Source organism: Channa argus, chromosome 13, assembly GCF_033026475.1.
Source record: "Channa argus isolate prfri chromosome 13, Channa argus male v1.0, whole genome shotgun sequence".
Classification (NCBI taxonomy): domain Eukaryota; kingdom Metazoa; phylum Chordata; class Actinopteri; order Anabantiformes; family Channidae; genus Channa; species Channa argus.
Window position 1 is genome coordinate 12,628,717 of NC_090209.1, and position 27,361 is coordinate 12,656,077.

The 27,361-nt window shown below is 39.0% G+C and overlaps 2 protein-coding genes across 4 annotated transcripts; one reads left to right on the forward strand and one right to left on the reverse strand.

The window, feature by feature from the left end:
• The first annotated feature begins 4,821 nt into the window (after positions 1–4,821).
• On the forward strand, positions 4,822–18,209 carry LOC137139196 (plakophilin-1). The gene is made up of 15 exons (XM_067526124.1): positions 4,822–5,120; positions 7,376–7,488; positions 10,619–10,804; positions 10,931–11,127; positions 11,251–11,389; positions 11,650–11,857; positions 12,490–12,658; positions 13,065–13,182; positions 13,986–14,153; positions 14,255–14,431; positions 14,684–14,837; positions 14,939–15,125; positions 15,561–15,645; positions 16,239–16,353; positions 16,499–18,209. The coding sequence occupies exons 1-14, from the start codon at positions 4,937–4,939 to the stop codon at positions 16,311–16,313; spliced, it is 2,160 nt and encodes a 719-aa protein (XP_067382225.1). The 5' UTR covers positions 4,822–4,936; the 3' UTR covers positions 16,314–16,353; positions 16,499–18,209.
• A 1,503-nt stretch (positions 18,210–19,712) lies between these two features.
• On the reverse strand, positions 19,713–27,043 carry tnnt2a (troponin T type 2a (cardiac)). Of its 3 annotated transcripts, XM_067526128.1 has the most exons (14): positions 26,976–27,043; positions 26,770–26,780; positions 26,008–26,061; positions 25,218–25,274; positions 24,025–24,054; positions 23,731–23,758; positions 21,820–21,883; positions 21,471–21,587; positions 21,307–21,384; positions 21,121–21,231; positions 20,910–21,019; positions 20,690–20,780; positions 20,547–20,587; positions 19,713–19,983 (listed from the first exon to the last, which is right to left on the reverse strand). In XM_067526128.1, exons 1-14 carry the CDS (start codon positions 27,011–27,013, stop codon positions 19,950–19,952), a joined length of 864 nt encoding a protein of 287 aa, XP_067382229.1. In that variant the 5' UTR covers positions 27,014–27,043; the 3' UTR covers positions 19,713–19,949. The 3 variants fall into 3 exon arrangements, with proteins under 3 accessions (XP_067382229.1, XP_067382228.1, XP_067382227.1); XM_067526127.1 differs by lacking the exons at positions 26,008–26,061; positions 26,976–27,043 and having other exon boundaries at positions 23,731–23,755; positions 26,770–26,821; XM_067526126.1 differs by lacking the exons at positions 26,008–26,061; positions 26,976–27,043 and having other exon boundaries at positions 26,770–26,821.
• Between the last annotated feature and the right edge of the window lie 318 nt (positions 27,044–27,361).

Consider the following 27,361-nt stretch of genomic DNA (forward strand, 5'->3'; position numbering starts at 1 on the left):
TTGACCAAGTCTGCTCATTGAAATAAATCCATGCCTTTATGCTGAACAATAAAATCACATGGTGTCTGCAGAATTATGAAGCTTTTTAGAGTCTTGATGGTTTAGTCATGTAAACAGAAAAACAGGAAATGCTCTTCAGTTATAACTGCTAAACGCTAAGTTCATTGATATTCCAACGAAGATTAAATTTGTATTCTGTTGGGTTGGCAATCAACTACTTACCTACATTTTTAATCTTATTAGATTATATTCATAATTTTGCTGTGAAAAGACCAGAATTATTTTACAGGTGCTCATGCATGGACAGACTTGTGTAGAAAAGTGGCAAAAAAACGTATTTCCTAAAATTGTTAAAATGTTTAACTTTTAGTATCCTCATAACTCTTGCCCAATTTTAACACCAGTGTCAACAATCCCAGGAAGCATGATGGTGGAGTCGTGAGTGGGGTTGTTCCCCCTGTACATACATGGGTTTGTGATTGGTGGCTCCAAATCGCCCATTGGTGTGAATGTGAGCATGAATATTTGTGTATGTCTCTCTGTGTTGGCCCTGAGATAGACTGGCAACCTGTCCAGGTTGTAACCCCCAGTGACCTTTAAACAGGATGAGCTGTTACAGATAATGGATCATAGCCACCATTAAATCTCATGCAGATATAACCCATTTACCTTAACGTTAAACCACTTTAATTACTTTAAACATTAAGTGCTCAGAATAAAAAAGTACAAGTATATATAAATAAGAAAACACTGTATTTTTTGATACAGCTGGATTTGGATAAATAAACTTTTTCAGATTAATTCAACAAACTGTTAAGTGAAAATTATGGCGAAGTGTAATTTAGTGCCAAATTTAGCGACATACTCGCTCGAAAAAATAAGCATAGCTTCTTCTTTTCCTTTCAGCTGTTCCCTTTCAGGGGTCACCACAGCGAATCATGTGCCTCCATCTTACCCTGTCCTCAGACATCCTCTTCTCTTCCACCAAGTAACTTCATGTCCTCTCATTACATCCATAAAACTCCTCTTTGGTCTTCCTCTAGAACCTCCTGCCTGGCAGCTCCAACCTCAGCATCCTTCTACCGATATATTCACAGTCTCTCCTCTGAACGTGTCCAAACCACCTCAATCTGGCCTCTCTGACTTTATCTCCAAAACATCTAAGATGAGCTGTCCCTTTGATGTCCTCATTCCTGATCCTGTCCATCCTCGTCACTCCCAAAGAGAACCTCAACATCTTAAGCTCTGCTTCCTCCAGCTCTGCCTCCTGTCTTTTCTTCAGTGCCACTGTCTCTAAGCCGAACAACATCGATGTTCTCATTACCGTCTTTAACACTTTTCCTTTAATTCTCGCAAATACTCTTTTATCACACAACACATCTGACACTTTTCTCCACCCGTTCCAACCTGCTTGCACTCGCCTCTTCACCTCTTTTCCCCACACTCTGTTGCTTTGAAATGTTGACCCTGATTCCTCAAAGTCCTGTACCCTCTTCACCTCTGCTCCTTGTAACCTCACCGTTCCACCTGGGTGGAAATAAGCATACCTGATATAGCCTAAACAGATTATAACTAATTTAAGTGCTGTCAGGTGGGTAAGCTTCATTTTCAAAATGTATCTTGAAACTAAAGCAAAAAGCTTAAAAGCAAATGCATTTGTTTTGTAAAGTAAAACAAATGCATTAGATTGAAAGTTTTCCTCTAAATTGTATTGGCTTAAAAGTAGTCTAAAAAGTACTGAAAAATTGTACTTAAATTGTATTTGAGTAAATGTACTTGGCGTCTTACCACCCCTGATTTTTATTATGTGGCTGATCAGTGTAAGGTCACTTTTACTTTTTTTCCTGATATGCCATTTATTAGTTTCCTTTCTGTGCTCAACAGTGCATCTGCACACTTTAGCCACAAAGGGGCGGTCACATGCAATCAACATGCTTTCCAACCATGTTTTCGACAGTCTGCATATCCGTATATTTTTAAAACATTTGCAATTGATTCAAAAAACATGTTTTCACTCAGATGATTAACTGTAATAATGTGTTTTTGAGTACAGACTGACAGGAAAATGGCAGTTGTGTGCAAAAAGAGTAGGGATTGATTACTTTACGAAGTGCTTATGATCTGACGTACAGTGGGACTTGAACATTTGTGAACCCCTTAGCATCTTCTTTTTCAACATCTATATGACCTAAAATGTAATCTAAGTCATAAAACTAGATAAATCAAACCCAGTTAAACAAAACATTACACTTAGTTTTTATTTATTTATTAACTGTAGAAAACTATCATATTAAATAATTGTGAATGGAAGAAGTATGCAAATCAGATGCTGTCAGTAATGGTGTGAAACCATTTTTACAGTAATAACTTCCATTAAATATTTCTGTTTATCAGCTCTGTACATCAGCTTAATGGGATTTTTGGGCAATAGACTTCTGACTTATCCACATAGCATTAAAGACACATGCAGATGGACTGCAATGTTATTTTTGGAGAGCAAATGCTTCCTCTTTGCCAGTCTGCCATGCGTGTTGTTGTTCAATGTTCCCTAGACAGCTAGGCCTTAGTGTCCTAGGCATGTATCACTCTTAGTGTGATCTTTGTTGGCCAACTACTCCTGGGCATGGTAACTGCTGTTGAATGTTCTCCATTTGTACACAGTGTGCCTAAAAACCTGTTGTGTTTTCCTCTATTTTTTGGACTTAGGAAAATCTGACCACCATATTTAAGCAGAAAGAGACAATTGTAAAAGGTTTACAAAATTTCAAGCACCCCGTGTATATTTAATGAGTTTTCACACTTCCTTTTTAAAGCCTCCACAAACAATGGCCCAGCCTTTCATTAAATTCCATATTGTAGAAGTGGTTGGCAACCTTTCAACGCTGTGAAGCAATGGTGACAATATGACCTTTCTCTTTGGTTTTCAGGTATTTTCAGTAAGATCAGTACAATCCCAAATGAGCACTCCCACATAGACCACATAAGGCTCTTGGTGTTTGCACCACCAACTGCAGAAAATGGGGCGAATCAAAATGGCAACATTGCAAAATGTGACATTTGGCTTTGTGACTTTGGTAACGTTGTCATGGTTATGAACAACCTGTACAATTCCTCATTTGTAGTTTTCCACAAGCACACACTCATTTGGCTGTTTTGTTAGGAGACATTAGTCACAGTGTCATGTGTCTGAGAAGGCTCCACTTACCTACGCCATACAACCAAAACTGCTGTGGTGAACAGTGACACACACACATACATACACACACAAACCCCTCAGGCAGGGTGTGGTACTTAAGCCTCCCAGCACTGCAGCGCTATGAGAGTAGAACTAACATGGTTAACAGGTTTGTAATGGCTGTATTTCTTTTTAATTCTGTAAATTACTGAGTCATTGATGGGTGCTGAGATTTAGTCTCAAGTGACAGTCAATTCCAAAATGGATAAATCTGGCTTTAACATTACCTTTGGATTAGTAGGGATTTGACTTGTTTCATTGCAGTCATCAGCTGTTTAATCCAATCAAACATTAGTCAAACCAATCAAACATAATTCTCTGATTTGTCATGAGCCTATAATCTCACCTGTTTGGGTGGATTGACACTGTAAGTGGATCAAACTGACTCGTCTCCACATACTCCAAGAGGGGCTGAGTTTTATCAGCAGCTACTTGGACTTACATTGCCATAAGTACAAATACACATATCACAGGTATAGTACCCACATGACATGTGTTTATTACTTTGGCAGTGGAAAAGGTGAAGGGTGTGGTGGGAAAGTGTATCCAAACCAATCCGGTTATGCAGAGAGCATGTTGCTTGCATTATCTATTATCTCTTTCCCCACTCTGTTCTCTCAGACTTTCCCTCACCTTGTTCACCCCTTTCCCCTTCTCCTTCTCATTCCTTCCTCTTCTCTGTTTTCTCAAATAGACTTATCCCTGCTAGCTCTTTACCCGTCTAATCCCTGCGATCAACAATTTGCCTGCATGCAAAAGAGTAAAATGTGGTCCATACTAATCCAGCCCTGGGAATGTTCAGAATTTCAAACTATTAAAACAATAGTGTGAATGAAATACAATGCTGTAGAAATAGAATGATCTATGATATAAATTAGATTTTATCCATGTAGATTTGGAAAAACTCTAAAACAAATGCTAATATTTAGATATTGTTTAATATAATATATACTGTATGATTGTGTGTGAATGTGTGTGGTAATGCATGTGTGTACTTGCTTGTAGGTTTTTGCATGGGCTGCTTTAAGTAACAAAGTAAATTTTGAGGTGCTGAAGTATTTCAGTTTCATAATACTTTATACTCCACTATAAAAAATGTTTTATTTTCATTATATTGTATTTTCTTTATTCATTGTAGGTTCTAGTTTTATCTGAAATGGTGTCTTTTGCAGAATTTTGCATTTTATCTTTTATCTAAGAACTGGGCCCTCGTTAGTTGGACTAAAACAAGCATTGTCAAGATGTCAGCTCTGGTTAAGTCACATTGAATTTAAGCCTTGTCAGTAACACAAATCACAAATTCTCCTCCAGGGACGTTACAATTTGTACAGCACAAGATTGAATTAAATAGAAGAAAACCCCATTCTGATATGAAGCAGTAAAGGTTTTACTTTCTTTACGCAGTACTTGTACTAACTCTCTGTACACCGCAGCTGTGCAGATGCATTTCACACGCGCTGGGTGTCGGTCTCATCTCGCACCTCCTCCCTTCCCTCGACACCTGCATGTGAACGCCCACCCACCTCCAGCTCACGGGGCGCGTTCCGAGGGTGGAGTTTACCGCCGCTGCTCTGGTAACACTCGGCCAATCTGCACACTACGCAGATAATCGTTGCTCCGAGTGGAACCGCACTCCTCCTCCGGGCCTGCGCTTGTTTGGAAACTGCTTTAAACGGGAGTTAAGGGCACCTATCTGGGAAGATGATGGCTCCGGAGCCGCTGCGATCAGCGATGGCCGTCGGGGGCGCAGAGGACACGTCGCTTGCGCTGCCCTCAGACCACAAGCTGCGCACGGGCCAACAGCGCGTGCTGGATCAAGTGCACACCATCAAAAGGGGCAAGTCCCTACACGGGAGGACCAGCTCGCCGTCTCCCTCACCTACAAGTATGGAAAAAGCATGTATAGAGTAAAAGTTAAGAATAATAAAAACACCAAAAAAGATATTTCATGTGCATAAAGTTGACGTTTGTTTTCTGATAGGCTGACATCGAGGTTTTTCTGGTTTCTTTGAACCACATGAGTCAAACTTTCCCACGGGTGGAGGTTGCAGCCTCCAAACAGGATGCTGCCAACTAACCCGGGGAAACGCTCCTATATGAGTTCTGTGTTGTTTCAGCCGGTTTAACAAGAGGCAGGAGGGCAGATCAGAAGTCTGTTAAGCACTCATTGGTGTCAGGATTAGAAGCAAAGGGCCAGGAAACGTGATCCCGGTTGTTGTTGAGCTTTTCTGTTGGTGTGAGTTCTGGGAAACGCTGTCACACACTAGGAGGGGTTTTCTCTGGGAATGCAGCCATACTCTACCACAGACACAAGTCTTTCAAAATAAGTCTGGTATTTGGCATTGTTGCAAGAGGAATTATAAAGATACACCAATATTGAGAAACAATTTATTTGTATGTTATGAAATATGCTCAAGTCCTCTTGCAGTCATGATGTACTGCCTGGTTATTTAAAGGCACCACAGAGATCGATCAATGTTCCTTGTGATTAAAATACTCTATTTATATAATGTTTTACTGACACACAATTGGTGGCTTATATGATAATGACCCCTCTGACCTGTTAAAATGACCTTCGTCACACAGTTGCTACTTGTGGCCCATAGAAGGCGTACAGCCAAACCTTATTCCAGAAAACAAATACTTGAAATGTCAAATACTGTACCTGAATAATAAATTCTTAAATGTTACGGCTTCAAAATCAACTTGCTACAATGAAACTTTTAACTTGCCCCTTCAAGGCCTTATTTGTCATTCTGTATTTTGCTCTGTAGTCATTGTTTACAGTAAGAGAAAGTCAGCTAAACATTAGTCTGAGAACACTCAGGGGAAATACTGAATAGTAAGGAAAATAGCCTCAAGTTCAAGTTTCATACATCCTGAAGGTTGTCAGGCATTAATACGGGGGTCGCAACATAAGCAGTGAAACGTTATGGATTTAAATGGTTAGGATTTATGTTTTGTACACTAATTGAAGTAATTATTTTGTCCTGAAGGAGTTGTTCACTTAGTGTTGTGGCAACAAAGTTGTCGGCCCATTTTTTTGTCCGCTCGCCTCTGGGAATTTTTCTGTTAACAACTAGTATCAACTATGTACTGTGAGATTTTAGGGGGCAGATAAACCAAATTACAAAAACATACATTTTTCTCATTTATTCCGAGTGCTGTTAAGCCCTGCAGCCTTATGTCTGTTTATGGGTGCGGTTTTGAGATACCTGCTACTGACATTCCAGGTGAGGGGGGGTTTCTGTTTGGAGTCATTGATCTCAACCACATACAAACATAGTTGGTGTGTATGCATGTAACTGTATATCAATAAAGTGGACAAGAAGAGTTTACTCATCCAAATCAGTCACATTTCAGTTAAATATCTTGACTATGGCTTCCACAGTTCGCAGTACAACCAAATCTACCTTACAGTACAGATGTCTCAATAAAACTGCCCACAGTGTAGACTGTGAATAATTCTGTTGTCAATTGAAATACATATTTAATCTCTGTTGTACTGGAGTGGCAACAGAACACTTTAGAGTCAGCTATCTGAAAATGTCAGTGTATAAAGTGAACTAGACCATAGGGCTGATAAAGAAAGTGTACTTTTTTTATTATATAGGTGAGCTGACCCCTATGATTCATCAAAATTGTCCTTTAGTCATTTTGGGGGTCATCCGCCTTCCGTTCCTGCCGTGGTGTTTGTGTATGTTTATGCACAAGATTGTGCCATTGCTTTTGCCGCCACACTCCTGTACTGATGAAGTCACAGCCTTACATCTGGTACAATATGGCAGTGATCCTTGTGTTTTCGATGAATCATCCCACAAATCCCACAAAGCAGACAGGCACAGGTATTAAAACATGGTGGCTACGTGTGAAGGCACGGTTTCTCTAAGGTTGGGCGCTTAGACACAAATTGCAATCCAAAGTCTGTTGAATGTGACTGGCATGATGTCATATCTGTTTTTCTGTCTGGTGAAAGGATTAGCGTGCACAACTTTCAAACCTGTAAAGGTTTTGTGGAGCTAGGCAAAATAGTGATACAGAAGACTTACCTGACAGATTTTTATGTCACCTCGAATAACATAAGTATGATTGATTCTTTACAAATTAACGTAAGTATCGTAATGTCTCCTCTTTTAACAGGTGTGACTCCACAGACAACTTCTGAGTTTGGATCGTTCAGGTTTTCTCCATCCAAAACAAACGGCACCTTCAGCCGCAACAGCTCCACTATATCAACAGGCTACAACAAAGTGGTAATTGTTTTAGAGATTTCCAAAACACGAATCCTTTTCTCGCCCACAGTATCAAATGAATGTTTTTTTGTATCACAGTACTTCACATTACTGCAGTTATTTTGAATGATTTCCTTAATATATTCAGTTGATTTTATGAAGTTCTTTACCATTATCAATTGCAGTGAATGCATCATAAATTTTACATCTGCATAATGAAAACCATGTCTTTTTTTTTTTGCATTGAACAATTTAAATGAATAACATGCTGTAAATTGTTGTTGTTGTTGTTGTTAGTATACTGAAAATAGAGGAACAAGAAGTCTGGCTCTGTCCAGAAGTAACAACTACCAGCACGTCTAAAGCTAACCAATAAGCACTGTTTATTTCTTCAGCAATCCCTTAATCGATGTGTAAAGTTGTGGTTTCACAAAGAGTTACGTGTGGGAGATTTTCTAGTCTAACAACAAGGCCCAAGAAGCCAAGAAATAGCATGGCATTTACACAGGGGGAATTTACCCCTGGACACATTCTGGACCATCTCCAACAAAAGATGAGGCTTTTTTTTTCAGTTAACTCTTTCTCAAGGCAACATTATACGGTCTGTGCCCAAATGTCCATATCCATGACATAGCACTACCTGTGCATGTGCCAGCAAAGTAAACCAGTTGCTACTTTCCAATGCCAAAGATTTGTAATGTATATTTTAACATCCTTCTTTCATTTTCGCACATTGCTCAATTAAACACATGCACAGAGCATTTCTTCTTGTTGTTAAAACATTCCAGAATAGCTATTCTGTTTTTGAATAAGCATGGGTGGAAAATGTCTGTGTCCCCCAATTGTAGCATTAATAGTTGCCTGTTCGCTCCCCTGTACGTGTCTGTCTACAGGCGATATATATGCAGAAAATGTGAAGTAGCGTGTTGAGTCTTCAGGGTGCCAGCTGGGCCTTTCACAATGCTTATTGTGTTTTTGTGTCAGATATCTACATTACATTGTTTACATGTAATAGCCAATATTGCAATATAAAATTTATCGTGGGGAGAAATTATCACTTTAGGCAACATGATGCAGCTTAGTGCTACCTTATGACACAGGCCAGAATTGTGCTGCAAGACATTTTGTTTTTGAGGGTGTAACAGAATCCTGGGTTGTATGAGTAAGTCTGTAAATCAATGTTAACACCAAGCGGGAGGGCCTGCTCATACATGGGTGAGTAATTAAATTGTTTAGTGAAACATTATATCTAAAATGTGGCTGTTGATCCTGTGGTGTTGCCACATGTCTGTGATGCAGCACAAACCCTGAACTGGTTAATTTGTGGATCTTCTATTTGCTTCAACTACATTTCCAGGAATGCTATGTATGTGCATTGTGTATGTTTTTATGTGCCGTGTGTGCGTTGTACAGTGTCTGTGTAAACACCATTGTTTAGGTGTCATTCTCAATTTCAGTGTTCTTGCTAAGAGTCAGGCTGAGTTCAACTCATTTGCAATAGTGGACTAATCAAAATTACACAGATGAGTAATGATTACTTCTTGTGTTTGTGTGTGTGTGTTTGTGTGTGAATAGTTACGGGACTCACTCTAAGTTGACCTGACCTAATGGCAGTGACTTGAGACATGTCTAGGCAGTGTGGTGATGTGCACATAATCATCCCTTGCACTTTGTTTCTTTGTCGCTTTGTCAATTCTGTCACGTCATCAAAATTCCAGGAGCAAAATTAATGAGTTGTTTGGCAAAAGATGCAATGCAAATTAAGTAGTCATTGATCCTGACATTTCTCCCTTCTCTTTTTTCAATATTGATGTACAGCACCCACAGTTTCAAACACTACCACCATCATAATGAGCTCAATAAATAAATGTAGAAAATTCTGACAGATGTCACCAAACCTGAACTTTAAATACTTTGTAATGGTAGAATGATAGGATGAATGATCCATATATCATCCCCTAACATATAATGTCAAAGTAGTTAATACAGTTGGAAGCCACTTCTGTTTTGGTGAAAACATTCTGTCAGTTCTTATCAAACACACTTCGGCTGCTAAGCAACACAACATACATAAAGCGGGAAACGGGAAAAATGCCAGTAAACAGACACAGCATGGTGAGGGCTAAAAACTACTGTGGGCCTCATTTCACCTACTTCCTAATTGGTCAAAAACGCTTCCTAAGAAATCCTCATTATGAAAAAAATGTATGAAAAGCTGCAAAATGTACTAATCAAGCAGAAAACGTTGCTCTTCTCTGATTAGTCAGAAGGTGTCAACAGCACCTCTTCACGTTAAGATAAATTGTGGAGCATAACATTTTTGCCTGCTGTAGCTTTGAGCTCTGTTGCGTGATGAGAAAGGATACATTTTCTCTTTTATTGTCTCACACCCGCCCTTACTAACATACAGTTTGTTCAAAGATCAATGCTAATGTCTTTCCTCTGCCAAAATTTAGATTTTAGTGTAATTTCTTAAACAGGGTTTTAATTTAGAAAATGACTAATCATTAAATCCTCAGACTTGTTCTGTCATTGGCGTGTCTATACAAAGCCAAAAAAGCAAAGGCAAACTGAATTAATAGATTAACAGTATCTAATTATGAGAGATTAAGCTGTTTAGTGACAGCAGAATATTAAAGACAGGTTCAACGAGTGCTGTGGCTGTGTTGTAGACAAGGCTCCTCTGTGAGAAACTGCTCTTCTTTACAAGCAATCGTATAATGCGAAGAACTTGAGTTGGTCTCAAATGACAAGTTATCATGTTACCTTGGTTTGTGTGATAGTTTGGTGCGTTTTGCTGCCCCTGGAAAGATGGAAAAGAAGAGGCAGGCAGGCTTTGTGTCTGGTCAGATTCCTCTGGCTGGATTTAGAGAGTGTGTCTTTGAAAAGTGGTCTTGTGGAAAACGGGTCACTTACTGTTTTTAGTCTAAATTGTTGCAACAGAGAAGCCTTAAGGTTATGCATTGTTGTAGGAAATAATTTTATGTCTTGTCAATGTGTAGCCGTCAGCTAAACTAATGGCTGGTGTTGACTTCTTACTTCTCTCTTTGTCAAATTTGTATTTTTCAGCCTAAACTTAACAAAGTGTTGTTTAACTTCTAAAGAACTTTGAATGTGAGTAAATCTAAAGTCACACCTTCCTTTTTTTTAGATGACTGCTCAGAAGAGTCGCACTCTGTCCGCTAGACACATGGGAGGAAGACATTTCAGCACCTCAGGCACACTGGAACAGCAAATGAACGCTTCCAAATGGGCCCATAGTCACAATGGCCTGAAAACCAGTCGCAGTGACCCTGCCTTGGTTCCTCCATTTCCTCCTGCTCCTGCACCAACTATGGTGATCACTTCTTTTAATATGAAAATGCAGTATCACTGATACATTATCTTTATTCAATGCAGATGTGTGTAAACTAATTGTAAGTATTCCACAGTACCAACTTACAGTAACTCTGCTCTTTCCTAGAGAACCAAAGGGCAGACTATACAGAGCCAGCAAACCATCCAGACTCGCATAAATAGACAAAGCACCCATTCCATGTCCAACGGCACTCAGATGACCAACAGCCAGACACGAATGGTCCGTCCACCCTCTGGCCAGTTTGCCACTGATGGCAAGATGGGTACCATGAAAACATCAAAGACAGAGCTGCAACAATCAGGGTGAGTAAGCCTGGCTCCTTAGCTTTCAAATGTACCATAATATCTTTGAAAGGCACTGTATAACAATTTCCTACATAAACCTAAATTTATGCTGTACCAATGATCTGATTTTTGTTTTTGCAGCAATAACTCTTTTGACATATCAGACCTGACCGTGAAGAGAGCTGTGGAGTTCCTGTCTCACCACGACAACAGTTTTAAGCATTGTGGAGCCACCTTCATCCAACACGCCACTTACAAAGAGGAGGACGCCAAACAGGAGGTCTGAACACCCCACATGCAAATACTATAACACTTTTTCTACAGAAAAAACCTTTGAAACATGCAGCATTATTTTCATATCAGATTTGTGTGAGGACTGTCTTATACTATAATGATACAAGCTCTGTGCAGAGACCTTTGTCTAACCTTCCTTGAGGGAAGTGGAGGAGAAAGCAATAATCACCTATCTTGGCTGCTACAGTCTGATGCCACACCTTTAGATCTCACGTTGTCTTCACCTGTTCCCTCCATGTTTTGCAGGTTTACCAGCTAAAGGGTATCCCAACTCTGGTGACCCTGCTGGGAAGTTCTAACCCTGATGTGTGCCAGGCTGCTGCTGGAGCTCTGAGAAACCTGGCGTTTAAGAATCGTGACGTCAAGCTCGAGGTTCAGCATTATGAGGGTATATGTAAGGCCCTGCAACTACTGAAGGAGACCGATTCTACTGAGACTCAAAAGCAAATCACTGGTATGATACAGGACCTTAGGCTTCCTCAGTGGGGCTTTAATACAATTTTTAAACCCAAGAATATGCTTTGACCCTAAAACTATGAGACTGAACCAAGACCACAGACCAATGCAATGCAAAATTAATAAAATTAATTTTTACTGGTTTTGGTGAAACATGCAGAGCTACACACACACAACTCTGAAAATAGGCCTTCCTTTACCTTTCTACTCAGATGTAGTTGTTATTAATAAATTGAATTTCAAGACTTACATATTTGCTCAAAAAGAAAAACAATGGCAGTGGATGTGGTGGTTAAATTAGGCTATTTCTGCAGTAGAGAAGGAGGAAGGTAATCAAGAAATGCTGTAATGTAAACCGTTTTCAAGAGGCCTCATGAGAATTGGGGAAAAAATAGTAGTTAATGTGAAGCACGTTCATACATGTTAAAATAAAGCAAGTGCTTTGTACTTCCTGTTCCATAATTGTATGGACAACCAAACAACCATTTTGTGCTACACTTCACAAATCTATCATTAAAGAAGCTCTAAAAAATTAATACGTATTTTCCATATTATATAAGTAGTTCGCAGTAGATGGCGATTAAAAAAAAAAAAAAAAGGTTTTAACTGTATTCTTGTTGTGGTATTTAGGCTTGCTGTGGAACCTGTCATCTGCTGACGAGCTTAAGCGAGAACTTACAATGACAGCGCTACCCGTCCTGACTAAAAATGTGGTGGTGCCATTCACCACCTGGGCAGAAAACATCCCTAGCAACAACATACACCCTGATGTCTTCTACAATGCCACAGGCTGCCTGCGGTAAGAACATTTAATTATGCCTTGAATCAGCACCATTATGTATATGCTTGATCTTCATGTTTTGGGCAGACAAATATTTGGGCTTCCAAGTATAGGTCAGAAAAAATATAAGATATTTGAACACATCACTAAGAGAATGAGTAATGATAATAGATAATAAAAAAGATGTTATTCAAAAATGAAAATAAGTACTAGTAGCTGGCCTTATCAAAATATTGCTCTTTTGAATGATTAAATGTACTGGTTCATATTATTACATTTAGTAGCTCCTTCAAGTATTTTATGTGATATGAATGCTTCATCTAAAATAAACCAATACATGCATGTTTACAGTACATACATGTGTAAGTAGACATCTTGCTGTTTCCAAGGGGTTTTAAATTAATTGAACGAATGATGTATGTAGGAACCTGAGCTGCTCAAAAGAAAGTGAGAGGAAGGCAATGAGAGAGTGCCCTGGCCTCATCGACTCCCTCTTGAGCTATATCCAGTCCTGTGTGGCAGAGGAAAATCCTGATGACACGGTAACCCTCTGAACACAGTTACAGTACATAGCAAAGCCTTTACCCACCATCAACATGACCTTGCACACATTCAGAAGGCATCAGAATTAATTGATAGATTATTAACTATCCTGCAAAGAACAATTCTTTTGTATTTACTGGATAATACTGTGGAATCGTGTGTGTGTGTGTGTGTATATATTTAGCGGGTGGTTTTATCTGTATGCACTAATTTGTGGAAGTTTTTGGGTGTGGACGTATGCATAATTCTATTTCTGCGCTAAAGCTGTTTACACACGCTGCTTTTGTTTAAGTAGAGTATCACTAGTGATTTGTGGTGGTGTTGTCTGAGAGACAGAGGGAGAAGAAAGTAAACAGAAAATGATTACTTTAGTAACATTAACAGCTGACCACCGATCAGGCATAACATTATGACCACCTGTGCAATGTAATCCAATGCAGTGGCTCTGCTATTAATTCTGTTTTTACTAGGTTATAATTTCTCAGTTTTTTAGGTTGAAACTGTCAGAAAGGTGATTATTCTACTATGTGTTTATTATTGAGGTCAAAGCGAGTAGTGGAGACATGCTGGAGTGCATTATAAGAAGGGGTGGTTCTAAAGTTTTGGCCATCCTATTCAAAATTTGTGAGGTGTTTGCTTCTAATTCCCTTTGAAAATGCTGACAAACGCATATAGCGCCGGCAGGTAAGTCACAGGGGTTCCTCTGCTAGAATAAGAACTTCAATGTACGCTACTTTTTTGTGAAAATGGCAGTGAGAAGATAAATTGTGTGGGTTGTTACCCATCCTCTCCTTTCGTCTAGTCTGTGGAGAATTGTACATGCATCCTCCATAACCTGACGTACAAACTGCAGGCTGAGTCCCCTGAATGTTTCAAGAAGTTTGTTCCTGAAGCCAGCGAGAGCCAGAACCAAAATAAAAGCCCCACGATTGGATGCTTCAGCCCAAAGAGCAGCAAGGTTAAAAAGCAGGTGGGCATAAATTACCACACATCAGTATTTTTTTAGCTAAATTATGACAGACCTTTGATCCAAGCCCACCTCCTCTTTTCCTGTCTTCCCTCTCTTCCTAGTCTTTGTTCAGTGCAGCTCAACCGCTGTCAGAGGACAGTCCAGCTTCAGGTGTGGAGTGGCTGTGCCATCCAAAAGCTATGCAGACCTACCTGTCTCTGCTGAGCATGTCCAAGAAAGATCACACCCTTGAGGCCTGCTGTGGTGCCCTGCAGAACCTCACTGCCAGCAAGGAGGCGGTGAGTGCAAAGAGGATAATTATGAGGTTTCCCATATATGGGATTTATTTAAGACAGGGTAAAGACACCGACTGCACAAGTAAAACTCTCTGGCTTTGTGATGAATGGCTGGATTAGGGAAATAAGAGGCATTCGACTGTTTTTCGAATGTCACAGTGCAAATATATGGGGCACATACTGTATTGTGTGTTACGAACAGTGCAGCTAATGTTTTTTCCTCTGTGTTGTGATGTTGTTGTTGTTGTTGTTCAGGGAGCTTCTGCCATGAGCCAGATTCTGGTTCAGAAGATGGGCGCTCTGATGCACATGCCCCCTTTACTAAAGTCATCTAACTTATCCTTGAAGAAGGCTGCTGTTTCCATGCTGAGTAACATGTCTCGGACCAGCAGTGTGCAGAGTACCATGGGTAAGAAGAAGAACGAGATGCTGAAATTCATACCAGTTTAATTGCAGGTGCATGAATGTAGTTTCTGTTCACACAAACCTGATTTAATGTTTTCTTTGCAGCAAAGCAGATTCTGCCTGAGCTCATGAGTCTGCTCAAAGATGGCCCACGTGAAATGGGAAACTCGGATGAAACTGTAGCATCAGTTTGCAACACAGTGCAGACTCTGATGTTGTCCAACACTGACGTCAGCAAGAAGGTGATTAATAATGAGCTGGTGTCAGTGCTGGCTGACCTCAGTGAGAATCGGTGAGTTTTTTAAATCATCTATGTGGGAAATTTCATTGCTGTGACAGACAATGTGAAATGTATTTCTTTTACTTTGTGTATGAAAGGTGTCTTCCATTGCCCGAATTGTCTTACGTGGCCTTTATTCCTGCACATAGTTTTGAGCTTTATCTAACTGTTTCTTGATGTCAGTTTTGGCCTCTAATGTAACATAGTTTTCGTGAATTGGATTTTGCTCTCAGTCAACATTGGCTTCTCAGATTAAACCAATGAAGAATAATAGTAGTGCAGGTACTATCTTCAGTGCCTATGCTGCTTCTTTTTCTCACAGTCATTAGATTTATGTTTTCTTATAAACACTAACACTATATTACCTTAAATTTTGTGTGTTTTCAATTTGTTGCCTACTGCTTTTCACTTGTGCTGTTTTTAATACCCTTCTACCCTTCTGTGTAGGTCTTTCCCCAAAAGTTGCAGAGCAGCATCACTGCTGCTTTACAGCTTATGGAATGAGAAGAATTTGCAAGGAGTTTTTAAAAAGGTAAATGTGGCTGAGTGTAACTTACACGTACTACGTACTACTAGACACAGCACAAACCTTTCGTATTTGTGTGGTGACCTAAAGCTTAGCACATGCTCGGTGAATCTTGTTAAAGCAGCGGGAGGCTCCAGCTGAAATGGTTGGGTGTTTATTATTACGCCACTGACTCACACAGTCACTTTCTCTTCTCTCCTGCCACACCCAAGACTTCAGGGAATACAGAAACAGTCGCACAGGAATCCAGGCTGACTGGTTTTTATGCTCACTGTCTAATAAGGGAGGAGTAATATGTTGAAATTGGGAAAAGAGATGAAGACAAGGTCAAGAGAGTGAGAGTCAGGGTGGAGCCTAAACAGGATACATGAAGCATGCTCATGAATTATGTGTATATGAGGTGTGAGGTTAAATTAGTGTTCTTGTCAAATGTAAAGCAGTTTACAAAAAGGTGATAGAAATGTAATTCCCCGGAAAAAAGACATGCTTCAGTTGTTGTTACTGACACACAACATTTTCTCCAAGAATTAGTGCAAGGATGTGTGTGTTGCATGCATGTGACATCGTTAACTGATTTCTCTTTAACTCTTTCTGCACAGCTGGGTTTCCCAAAATCTACATTTGTCAATGACTTCACCACAGCAATGCAAAAGTCAGGCAAGCAAGTTGAATGAGTGTGACAAACAACTGGAACAGCACTAATTAGCCTGACTGGTAAGATTTGCTTGTAGTAGTTGCATGTATTCAGAAAAATTGAGCACAATACACATTAAAAAGTTTAAAACCTTTTTCTCTTTGCCTCTCTTTAAAAAAAAAAAAAAAAAACTTCTCTCGCATGTGATTGTGTGTTTGCTTGCAGATGGAAACCAACAAGTTTAGACAGTGCTGTGGCCACACCCTTGAAACATGGAGCTCAAACTTCAACTTATAACCTTGTTGTAAGAGCCTATCAATTATCAGTCACATATGTTGTTTTATAGAGAGGAGAGCTTTTCATTTCATAAATAATCCTGCGCTGTTTTATGTATTTATGTACCAATGTTTATGTCTGTATAAACAGGTGAGCATGTAGTTTAAGTGTGCATGTGAAAGCTAGAGAGCTAGTTCTTGCCTACAAGCCACAAACTAGATAATGAATGTGGAAAGAGTAAAATGTTGCTGTTGAGTCACACAGGAACTTTTTTAGATCCATGGATGTGTTACTGTCAAACATATCTTTCAGCAGTGACTTAAAATATCTGATATGGCCTTAAGAACTGAGCAGCCAAAAATGAAAGTAATACAAGAAAATTGGTTTGCATTTAAGTTAATAGGATTATTATGAACATACCTTCGGTATATAAGATGGATGGAGTCAAACACAAAGGAAAGTTTGAAAAAAAAAACACTCACGTTTAATACAATTTATTTGAGTTGCTTTGTTACTTTATACTATTCTCACTTGTTCATCCTGTGTGTCAGAATTGTGTTTATAAAGCTTACAGTAACAGCTTTCAATAAGAGTGCCTTAATGGTTAAAGGGGTAGTTGAAATTTGGGTAAACAAGCTTATCTGACTCCTTGCCAGGAGTTAGATGACAAAATTGATATTGCTTTCATCTCTGTACAGTAAATAGAAATATGCTGCAACTGGTTAGCTTAGCATAGCACCTGAAAACAATGGGGAAACTGCTGCTTCTGTGCAACAAAAGTAAAATGTTCTGTCACGTTTGTTTAACCTGGACAAGAACTGAAGTGTTAAAACAAAGCTTTGTCTGTTTACAAGGATTGTTTTGGTTAATAAAACCATGTTTTTATGCACTTTTATTCATGTTGCTTGAGCAAACAAGATCTAATCTGTTGATAAATGAAAACACATTGGCCAAAGACAGGCTACCTCTCTTTGTGCTAAGCTAAGCTAACTGCTGATAGTAGCATCACATTCAGTATCAGTCTTCACATGTTTTATCAAGACAGTAAATAAGATGTCAAACAGTTTATCTAAAGTGCAAAAGTGCCTTGTTCTGACATGTTGCTTTTTCAAAAACTTGCCTATTGAGATGTATGTATTTCGTTGTTTAATGCTTTTTCAGGTTTTTTTGTTTTTTATTTTTTTGCATATACTGAGAAGCTGGAGTGGAATATAATGTAACACCTGGCCACAGCTGGTTCCTATTTATTTTGACTAACTCTGTACACACATTTGGAACAATGTACATATTCAGCCCTTAGAAAAATATTATTAGTCAAAATTTAAATTTCTGAAACCTTGACATATCCACCCAGAAAGTCTTTAAACTATATATTTTTAACTATTGACATACTTAATACAACACCAATAAGATGGTAAAGAGAATGTGCCATATATCAGTAATATATTACATTAATACAGTATTAGTATACATGTGGCATAAATTAGTAAATTTAAACCAGCTCAGGTGTGAGGTACGCCTTTGATTAAAATGTTATACGTTGAAAGGAAAAAAGTAATTTGTCAGCTCATCTGCTCTCATAACAAAAATGTTAACTGACAACAGGTTTTAAATCTATTTTAAATTAAACCTTTTTTTTTTTTTTTTTTTTTTTTTTAAACCAACATAACTGAAAACCAGAGCGTCCACGGAAAGTTATGAGATGGTGCAGTGGATTGTTTTATGCTTGAGACACGTGTTCATGCTGAGGTTTATATGCCTCAAGGAAGTTTGATGTCAGTATTGCTTAGAATGTATTTCTGGAGAAATGTGTGTGTGTGTGTGTGTGTGTTTATTGCATATAATTACTCAAACTGTATATAGAATAAATAACAGATAAATACTCTGGTGTTCTTTTACAATAATTAGTAATTTAAAATTCAGCTTAATAACAGAGGCTACATAATGATGTTAAAAAAGTGAGAGCAAGGTATTTGTCTACGATTTCTTTCAGAGCTCTTGAACCAATTAGGCTTCAATCTTTCAAACCAGCAGGGGTTTTATGGTGTGTGCATGCCGTTCTCTGACTAAGAGCACAGCTATGAAAACAAAATGAGAGGCTCAGCTCAGTTTTTTATGTTGCGTGTGAGGGTCTCAGAGAAGCTTTTTTTTTTATTATTTGAATGTGTTTTTTTTTTGACACATACACTGAAACTGAATTTAGTTTTCCACATCATTTAGTTTAGGGTATTTTTGGCCCCTATGGGATCCTATTTAAATCGATTGCCTGTTGACAGGTTGCCTGGAACCTGCAGATTTGTGCTTTAGTGATTATAAGATAAGATATTTATTTATGTATTATCATTGACTTGGAAACCCATAAAGGTTTCTGTCAACTCTATCTTATAATTATTAATATAACCCCTACTAAATCACTGTCAACTGTTGTCTTTTCATCCACAATTCAATCGTGAAAAGCATTGAAAACAACAGCCAATATTGTGCTGACTCACTTACCACTGTCGGCATGGTCTGTTGACAAATTATGTACAACATTGAAAAAAAAAAAAATCTCAATGACTCTTGGTAGTTTTAATGAGGACGTTGTGATTTTTGCATTCTTTAATGAATATCACTTGGAAAGATGAAGTGATATTCTTCATTATCATAGATGCAGTTACTCCAGGCAGGTTTCTGAATGAAACACTTGTTTGATTACAAGCTGTAACCTTTTCAGCATATTTGGTGCCACATCACATCCAAACTAATGACTTAATTAGTGTTGAGCTTTGCATCTGCATGTCGGATCAAAACTAAGAATGTTGTTATGTAAATTCACTTTGAAATTAGTTTTGGATACACTTTGAAAAGAAATTTTTAAAAAAGCAGTTGGAGGAGGAACTTTCATAAAGAAGATTTTCCCACCTGCATTAGGCTAAATGGACATGATTCATTCTTTTTTATGTGTGTGTGTGTGTGTGTGTGTGTGTGTGGGTGGAGGTCTGGGTGTAAGCCCAAGGAGCATCATGTCAGCCTCAGTCATGTCAGAGCCTGTTCCTGTACCAGGAAGTCTTTCTGTCTTTGCCTTAGGCTGCAGAGTCCTGTTACTTTCAGTAGAGTTTCAGGTGCCAGTTAAAGAACATATCCAGCCAAGTTAAAAAGATATAACTCAAGAAACAAGTGATTGAACAGAGACTGATTTATTTACACTTTTAAATGCAGAACAACTCATTCAGAGGATGGGAATAAATGGAAAACAATAGAGTGAGAAGGAACTGGAAAAGTGGTTACAAGTGGTACTATTGTAAGTGTTTTTACGAGGGGAATGGGTGGGACCTGGGTGTGGCAGGAGAGCCAGGGTTTGGTTTGAGGCTGGAGCTGCAGGACTGATGGAGTCGCTGTTCACTCAGGACATTGGCATCTATTTCCTGAGGCCTCTCTTGGTTCTCTTAGATCTATTGAAAACAATGAAGGTTCACAAAAAATGTACATTTAGCTGACAACATCAATTCTAAAGATAAGTATCTGTGAAGGGTGGGACCAGACTAACCCTGGGGAGCTTGGGACCTGTCAAAGACGTGCAAAAGAAGTGCTGACCTGTGACAGTAAGGGGAAAGGGCAGGCTCTCTGTCCTCAGGTTTTCAGTAAGTCAGTGAGGAGACCTTAAAAAGCTGCAATCTACTGCTGCAATAAATGAGCATATACCCAGGGGTGGTCTTCTCTTAACACCACTGTAATCAGGTGCTCAAATTATAGTTTAGTAGTTTGACAAATGTAGTGTATGTGACTCTATTACATGTCTACTGCATAAGGCAAAGCAAAATGCAAAAGAAAGATAAAGGTACTCAAAGAGTAAGAGACTTAGACAAGGCTGATTGTAGCCTTGTTAGAGACGTTAAGAGAAACTGTTCAGGATGGTCATAATTCCTAGTCATCACTGAAGGGGGGTCCATTTGTGTGGAAAGTGTGTGTGGCATCAGAAAAAGGGAAAAGAAATCCATTTAGACTGTTTTCTTACGTTTTCTGATGGTCGCTGACACGGTTCCTCAGCACATTAATCTGGAACAAAGAAGAACATGTAAATGTTACTCTAATTAGGTTCATTAGCTCCTGTGTTTACTGTATCTTCAGTAATATGTATTTACACGCTCACACACAAACCTCATATTTCTGTTTGGAGAACTGATACTGCAGTTCAAATTTCTCTGCCTCCAGTTGGTACATCCACTCCCATAGCTCCTTAGTTTTCGCCCTTTTGGACAAAGACAAATGAGACTCTACGTTAGTTTTTGTTATGTTTAGAGATTATTTTAACAAACAAAAAATGTTAACTAACAAACGATGTTTTCTCTTATGTCAGGCATACTAATATTTCCCTTACTTTAGTTGTTCTTGGCTCAAGTTTTCGATGTCCAAAGGTTTGCGTCTATCACTCAGGATCTTCTTCTTTTTCTCTCTCTCAGTTTGCCTCTTACCACTCCGTTTCTCTGTCTGTTGAAAAGTTAAATTATTCATGACTATGGTCTATTTTATTTACGTCTTTCTACTTTGATATCAAGGAAACAGCCCAAACAAACAATCAACTCGCTCACCAACTTCTGCATGTAGCCTCCAAAGTGGAGGCTGGTGAGGGTTTTCTTCTTCTTGGCATCATCTTCTGCTCTCCTCTTGGCCTCTTCCTCCTCTTTACGAGCTCTCTCGTCCTAGAGAGATTCAGAGAGTGAGAAGGCAGGAGAGAAGTGCAACCAGTTGTAAGGCATAAATTGGATAAACTGTACCTCAAGACGCTTCTGTCGCTCTTTCTCTCTGTCGCTGCGGATTCTGTGCTGCTCTGCTCGCTCAGACCGGCGCTTCTCCTGCACATCAAATTAAACCATCTTTACAGACTTTTGAAAAAGATGCTTAAATATATAATTATAACTATGGCCATAGAAGCACTCACAATCCTGTCCATGAGATTAATGAGCTCCTCCTCTTCCTTCTTTCTGCTCTCAAAATGAACCTCGATCAAAGTCTGAAGCTCCATTAGGTCTTTTTCCATCCTTTTACGATGTATATCCTACAGAAAAAGGGAAGCAGGTTAATGTATCCCAAGACACATATTATAGACACATAAAATATCTGAAATAGGATAATTGAGGATAATTTTAATATTGATAGATCTATCCCAACCTAACCTCTGGTGATTCCTAAAATTATATACCGTAAGGCTCAGACCTAGGGCAGAACTGAACAGTGTGCACCGTTACTGTACTATAAAGAAAGTGCTATCCCTTGGGTCTGTCACTTACATCAAAATCCACTTTTTCTCCATCAGGAATCTTAGGAGGGATAAGGTTTGGCATGACGAATGGCCTGGAGAAAAGAAACAGGAACAAAAATGAATAAAATAACAGGTTCAACAAGTAGAAGCAGGATCTATATGTCTGTATTTTCTTTAGTTGGGAATAGATTGTATTACTTTCCATGACAATGTCATTAGGCGGAGATGAGAAGAGGTAGTTGTCTATCAAATCAGAGGTTTCATATGCATATTCTGCATTGTTAATGGATCTGCTGAACCAAATACAGGGAAGCATATGGGTGTAATCTTATTTAGCTACGTCGTGAATGGATTTAAATGGTTACGTGTCAAAATTAGGCAAAATAATTTGGCATAGGTGAGTTTAGGTTTAGTTTAGGTAGTTGATACCAGATTTAGTTTAAGCTGAAACAAGTCACTATGTTCTACTTTTTGAGAGATACACTTGTAGCCATCTGTTTTCTTGCACAGTAAATAGGAAGCTACAGCACCGGCCAGCAGCTGTTGGTTTAGCTCACTGTGATGTCACACTTATGATGTGATATCACTGTTGTGTAACACAAAGCCAGAGACTGTAACTAGGGCCTGTTTTGTCTGAAGCAGGGGTTCTCGCCCTGACCCCCTGCTGCTGCTCAGCTCTCTACACTGTGGGAGAGATTTTAGTCATATGATCATATTGTAATGTCACATGACATCACATGGCCCAGTGAGAAAAGAGCACTTGGTTGTCAAATCATTTTTATCTCATAGATATGATATTTCTGTGTCTTATATTTTCTAATTGTGTTATAATAGACTGTGAAATAAACATAAAGGTCAGCATGGCACTGATAAACCAACAAATCTGATGGGGGCCGTTGCATTTCTATGGCAGTATTATCTTCATATGATGTTTTTTTTTTTAACAGATACCAAAATACAGTCATTAGGCTTTAGCTGTTGAACATTTGGCCTCACACTTGCTTCTAGAATACAGTAATCTGGTATAGGGAGGAGTTCATAGTCAACTTAAAGACAGCAAGGTGCCAGGGTCCCGTGGCTGCCAAACAGGCCCAAATCATCACCCCTTCACTGGTGTGCTTGACAGAGGGTATGAGGTGTTTCTGCTAAAATACTTTGTTTTCTCCCCAGAACATGATCCTGGGCATTTAACTCAACCTGCTGCACTTAGGTCTCATCTGTCCACAGGACATTGTTCCAGAAGACATGTGATTTATTCAGATGCAGTTTTACAAACCTGAGTCAAGCTTTTCTTCCTTTTAGACAGAAGAGGCTTTGTCCTGGCAGTCCTTCCAAACAAACTGCACTTGTTCAGTCTTCTTTGTGTGCAGTCATGGACTTTAACATTTAACATGCTCAGTGAGGGCTGTACGGTCTGAGATGTGGCTCATTCCACAGTCTGACCTTGGGGTGAATGTGTTGTGACGTCCTCCTGGGAGGATAAGTGGTCTTTCTCACTGTGGAATGTGGAACTCTGGTTCTCTAAGTCCATCGCATATTTATTTCCCTATATGCATTGTGTTAACACACACCTGAATGCTCCAGCCCAGCAATCTGCCTAAACCCTTTATAGAGGTCTCCATGACTGCTGGTGATCAAGCAATGAAGGGCTGATGATCAGCAGCAGCCAGCTTTAACTTACCCTCTTTAATTCTACAGAAACAGTAAGGGGTTACTTTTTGGCTTCATTTTTTCTAAATAAATAATGGCATGTTGAAAGAAGTTTTATGTTGTTGTTCATCTGAGGTTGTATTTGCATAATAATAAATGACTTACAAAAAGCTTTTTTACTTTTAATGTAAGAGCTTTAAATGCAGTAAATAAAATGGGCTCAAACATAAAACTTTGATAGAAGTGCAGGCAAAGAGCAAACGTGTTGGCACATGCGAATGTTACTCACTTGAATTTTGGTTTGGCTTCCTCCTCTGCTAATAATGAAAACAATATAAAGAGAAGACACACATGAGCTTGTCCAGAGGGCACAAACGCTGCAACCAAAATCACACCAAAACATTTCAGAATGATCCTCCAGGAAACACTAGCAAGTTATGACAATAGATCCAGTGTTGTGTTTATGAAATTTGCTTTCTGAAAATTCAGTTCTGGTGTGATTAAGGCTGAGCTTCACACATCAAACAAAAACATATTGACAAGGATGCTGATATAACGATGCAATTCAGAACGACAATATTACCTTCTCCATCTTCTTCTTCCCCTTCTCCACCTAAAACCAAGACAAAATGCCTGATAAGTTTGTGTGTGGTCATTATGGGAAAATATCCCTATTGGGCTAATAGACATATTAGATGAGCGAAAATAGGGCGCTGAGAAAGTTGGACAGTGTTTGCTGTGTGTGTTAGGGCTGCCCTGTGTGTCACATATCGAAAATAGCACCATGGAGAGGTGAGAGATGACCTCTGAAGAGGCTACATAAGCAGTCTCTTACAAAAGAAAGGTATGCCATCTATGAACCCAACCAAACATTTTAAACAAAGACCATAGACTCTAAAATTAGTCTTTCACTTTTCAGAGGAAAGATCTGATATTTTTATAACAGGACTAGTTAACACAAAAGACAATGTAGAGCTCAGGTTGGTGGGAATGTCGTTAATTTCTCAGGTATGTAGTCACAGTATGGCAGCAGAAGAAAAGTCATCAAAGTAATAAGAAAAATTCCTCTGGCTGCTTTCAATGTACCGGTGCCAAATTTCATAGCAATCCATAAAAAAGTTAATAAGATAGTTCCTAAAAAACTAAATGACCACCTCTGGTATGGATCTAAATGCTAATCCAGATATTTGCCAAAGTCAGCCAGAGGCTGTTATCACAGGCCTTTTGGTCAAGTCTTATCATTACTTTCTGCTGCCTATTTTCTGTGACAAATCAGGGGACAGTTCACAAGTGTTTGCTGATTTAAAGGTTATGAGTGAGATGTATTCTGATTAACTTTCCTCCCATTTCATGTGATTGGCAACAAGAGAGAGAAACGCCTAAACCGTGCTGACTAAGAATAACAGGAATTGCCAAATTTTGACTAATGAGCAGCAGCCTTAAGGCTGGGAGGCCTGAGGATTACTCTCACCCAGTGGATGTGTCTGGTATGAAAAAGAGAGACAGAGAGGTGAAGAAAAGGTTTGAAGCTATCAAGGAACTGACTTATCACATACCAAAGTGAAGTGTGACTCACAATGGGAAACATTTTCGCATCTGTTCTTCTGATAAATACAGATGCGATAAATTAATCATCATCACTTTGCTGCCAACACCTACCTAACATTAAAGTGACGCAGATGTTGTCTTGCCAGGTAACTACTGAGACAATAACAACTCAGACTTGATATCTGTGTTCAATCAGTCAGCAACCTTTTTCTATTTAGAAGCCCTCACCTTGTTCTTCACTGATCCACTCCTCTGCAGCAGGTTTGTCTTCTTCCTGTATGACCTCTGGCAGAGAACAATGTAGTACAGCAAACAATGACATTTATGCAAAACCTTGACAGTAACATTGTATGATATACGAATAATCACTCAATGCGCCTCTTTAGCTTGTCACTTACAAAGAACAGATACAAAACTCAGCTGCCCTTTTTTAAGATGTGCTCATAGTGTTCTAAGATACTGTAGACAAGAGTTTGTTAAACCATGATGGTGTGTGCTATTTAAAGCAAACAGCTCTCAAGAGCTGTTGAAGTGGTGTGTGTTTTTGTATGTGTGTGTCTGGGGTCAAATGCTGTAGATGACATGACACTTGATATTCTTAACTCTGATCTAGCAAATTATGTTAATAAGCACACAAATACTGTAAAATCAAATCACTTTGTGGAGACTTTACTATAATAATTCGTTTGACACCAGCTGACAAGTAAAGATGTGGTGGGTGCATCACATCTCTGACCTGATAGCTGGGGCTTCTCACTGTATCAAACCATTCAATTTAAAGATTACAGATAGACTTTAATATTGTAACCCAGGATATTCTGCTACATTTATTTAGTTATTTAAATTAAATGTTGGACCACATTTTCATGCTTATGTACCGTACATGTGCGTGAACCTCATAATACCAACTAGATCTGAAGGGATATATCAGCTCTTGGTATATGCTCCATGTCGCTGACATCAGACACTTAGTGTCCATGGAATATATTGAAAACAGATTTTCAGCCCAAAGCTCAACCAGTACCTTCTTCCTCCTCTTGCTCCACCTCCTCCTGCTCTACCACCTCCTCCTCTGCTTAGCAAAGCACAGAGCACAGAGCAGGTTAGTGCAGTCAGACTGCAACAAAGCAAGCAGCAACATCCAGACACGCAAAAACAAAGGAAGATAGAAACAAACATGCCTTTCAAAGCAAGATAAGAGTTTGCATGACTAACTCAAATGCAATCCTTCATTCATTCACAGCTTTCTCAGTTTAACCACAAGCTCCCTGACTACCAGAAAAAAACAATGATCATCATTCCACCTCTTGCTCCCGTTAATGACATTTGATGATGCTGAATCATGGCCATGAAGGAAGTCTCTGGGTATAAACCTGCTTTGTGATACACTGCAAAAGCCTAAAACATAAGAATCGCACCCTGAGAAGCGCCCTTTCACTTGAAGAGTACGGCACATTTATGTCCCCTATAGATCAGAACCTGATAGTCAGGTAAGCTGCATGATGAGTTGAAAAACAGGCCCGACATTTATTTTGAATTTAAACTCAAGTTGACGTTTATATTCACAGGAAATATAATTAAACAAATTCCTTTGGATCACTTTAAAATCCATGTACATATGCTGTAAACAGTATAATGGTGTAAAGTAATTATTTTAAACTCCCTGGATTACAGATAGAAGACATTTGTCTAAACAGCACAGCTTCAGGTTCAACAGTGGATCCTGTCTGTCACAAGTGTAATGCTAATGTATAAGGTGAATCATGATAAGAGATCTTACCTTCCACTTCCCTGTGAAATGAAAAAAACAAGGACATTACCGCTCTGATCCAAATTGCAAATACATCATAATCTTACATCCCATTACACAAAAGCTGTAATAACAAAGAAAAGGAATATTTTTGCATGCAAAGAGGACATTTTTGGTATATTTAACTATAAACATAGTTTTATGATACATGAAAATGGAAAGTAGCTTCAACCTACTCCTCATACTCGTCCACCACTTCCTCGTTGTCTGACATGGCAATGAGAGTTCAGGTGTGCCGCAGTGAATCTGAACAGTAAATACAAATTCCATAAATTCGCCCAGAAGTCATGTTCCCTTTCAAACTCTTGCTTTACTAATGGCATCCGTGTAATATTTTAGTGTGCACATGGTCTAGTTTTCTCCTGTTCCACACACAAGTAGTGAAACTTACCTGAGGATCAGATGGAGTGACGGACAGACTCAATGTGGAGTAGAGGAGAGCTCCTTACTTTCTCTGAGACGAACGTGAGTCTCAGAGGGCAAAGGGACAGACTGTGCAGTGGGGAAGAGGCTTCAGGACCCCTTGTTGTGTTATTAATAACTTCTTAGATAGCATGTACTC

Excerpts from the sequence above, each read along its gene's own strand:
- LOC137139196 (XM_067526124.1), top strand. The coding sequence starts at position 4,937 with ATGATGGCTCCGGAGCCGCTGCGATCAGCGATGGCCGTCGGGGGCGCA. Across the intron at positions 12,659-13,064 it reads AATGCCACAGGCTGCCTGCG|GAACCTGAGCTGCTCAAAAG; the intron begins GTAAGAACATTT and ends TGATGTATGTAG. Across the intron at positions 15,126-15,560 it reads GCTGACCTCAGTGAGAATCG|GTCTTTCCCCAAAAGTTGCA; the intron begins GTGAGTTTTTTA and ends CCTTCTGTGTAG.
- tnnt2a (XM_067526128.1), bottom strand. The coding sequence starts at position 27,013 with ATGTCAGACAACGAGGAAGTGGTGGACGAGTATGAGGA. Across the intron at positions 24,055-25,217 it reads GTGGATCAGTGAAGAACAAG|GTGGAGAAGGGGAAGAAGAA; the intron begins GTGAGGGCTTCT and ends TCTTGGTTTTAG. Across the intron at positions 21,385-21,470 it reads TTAATCTCATGGACAGGATT|GAGAAGCGCCGGTCTGAGCG; the intron begins GTGAGTGCTTCT and ends TTTGATGTGCAG.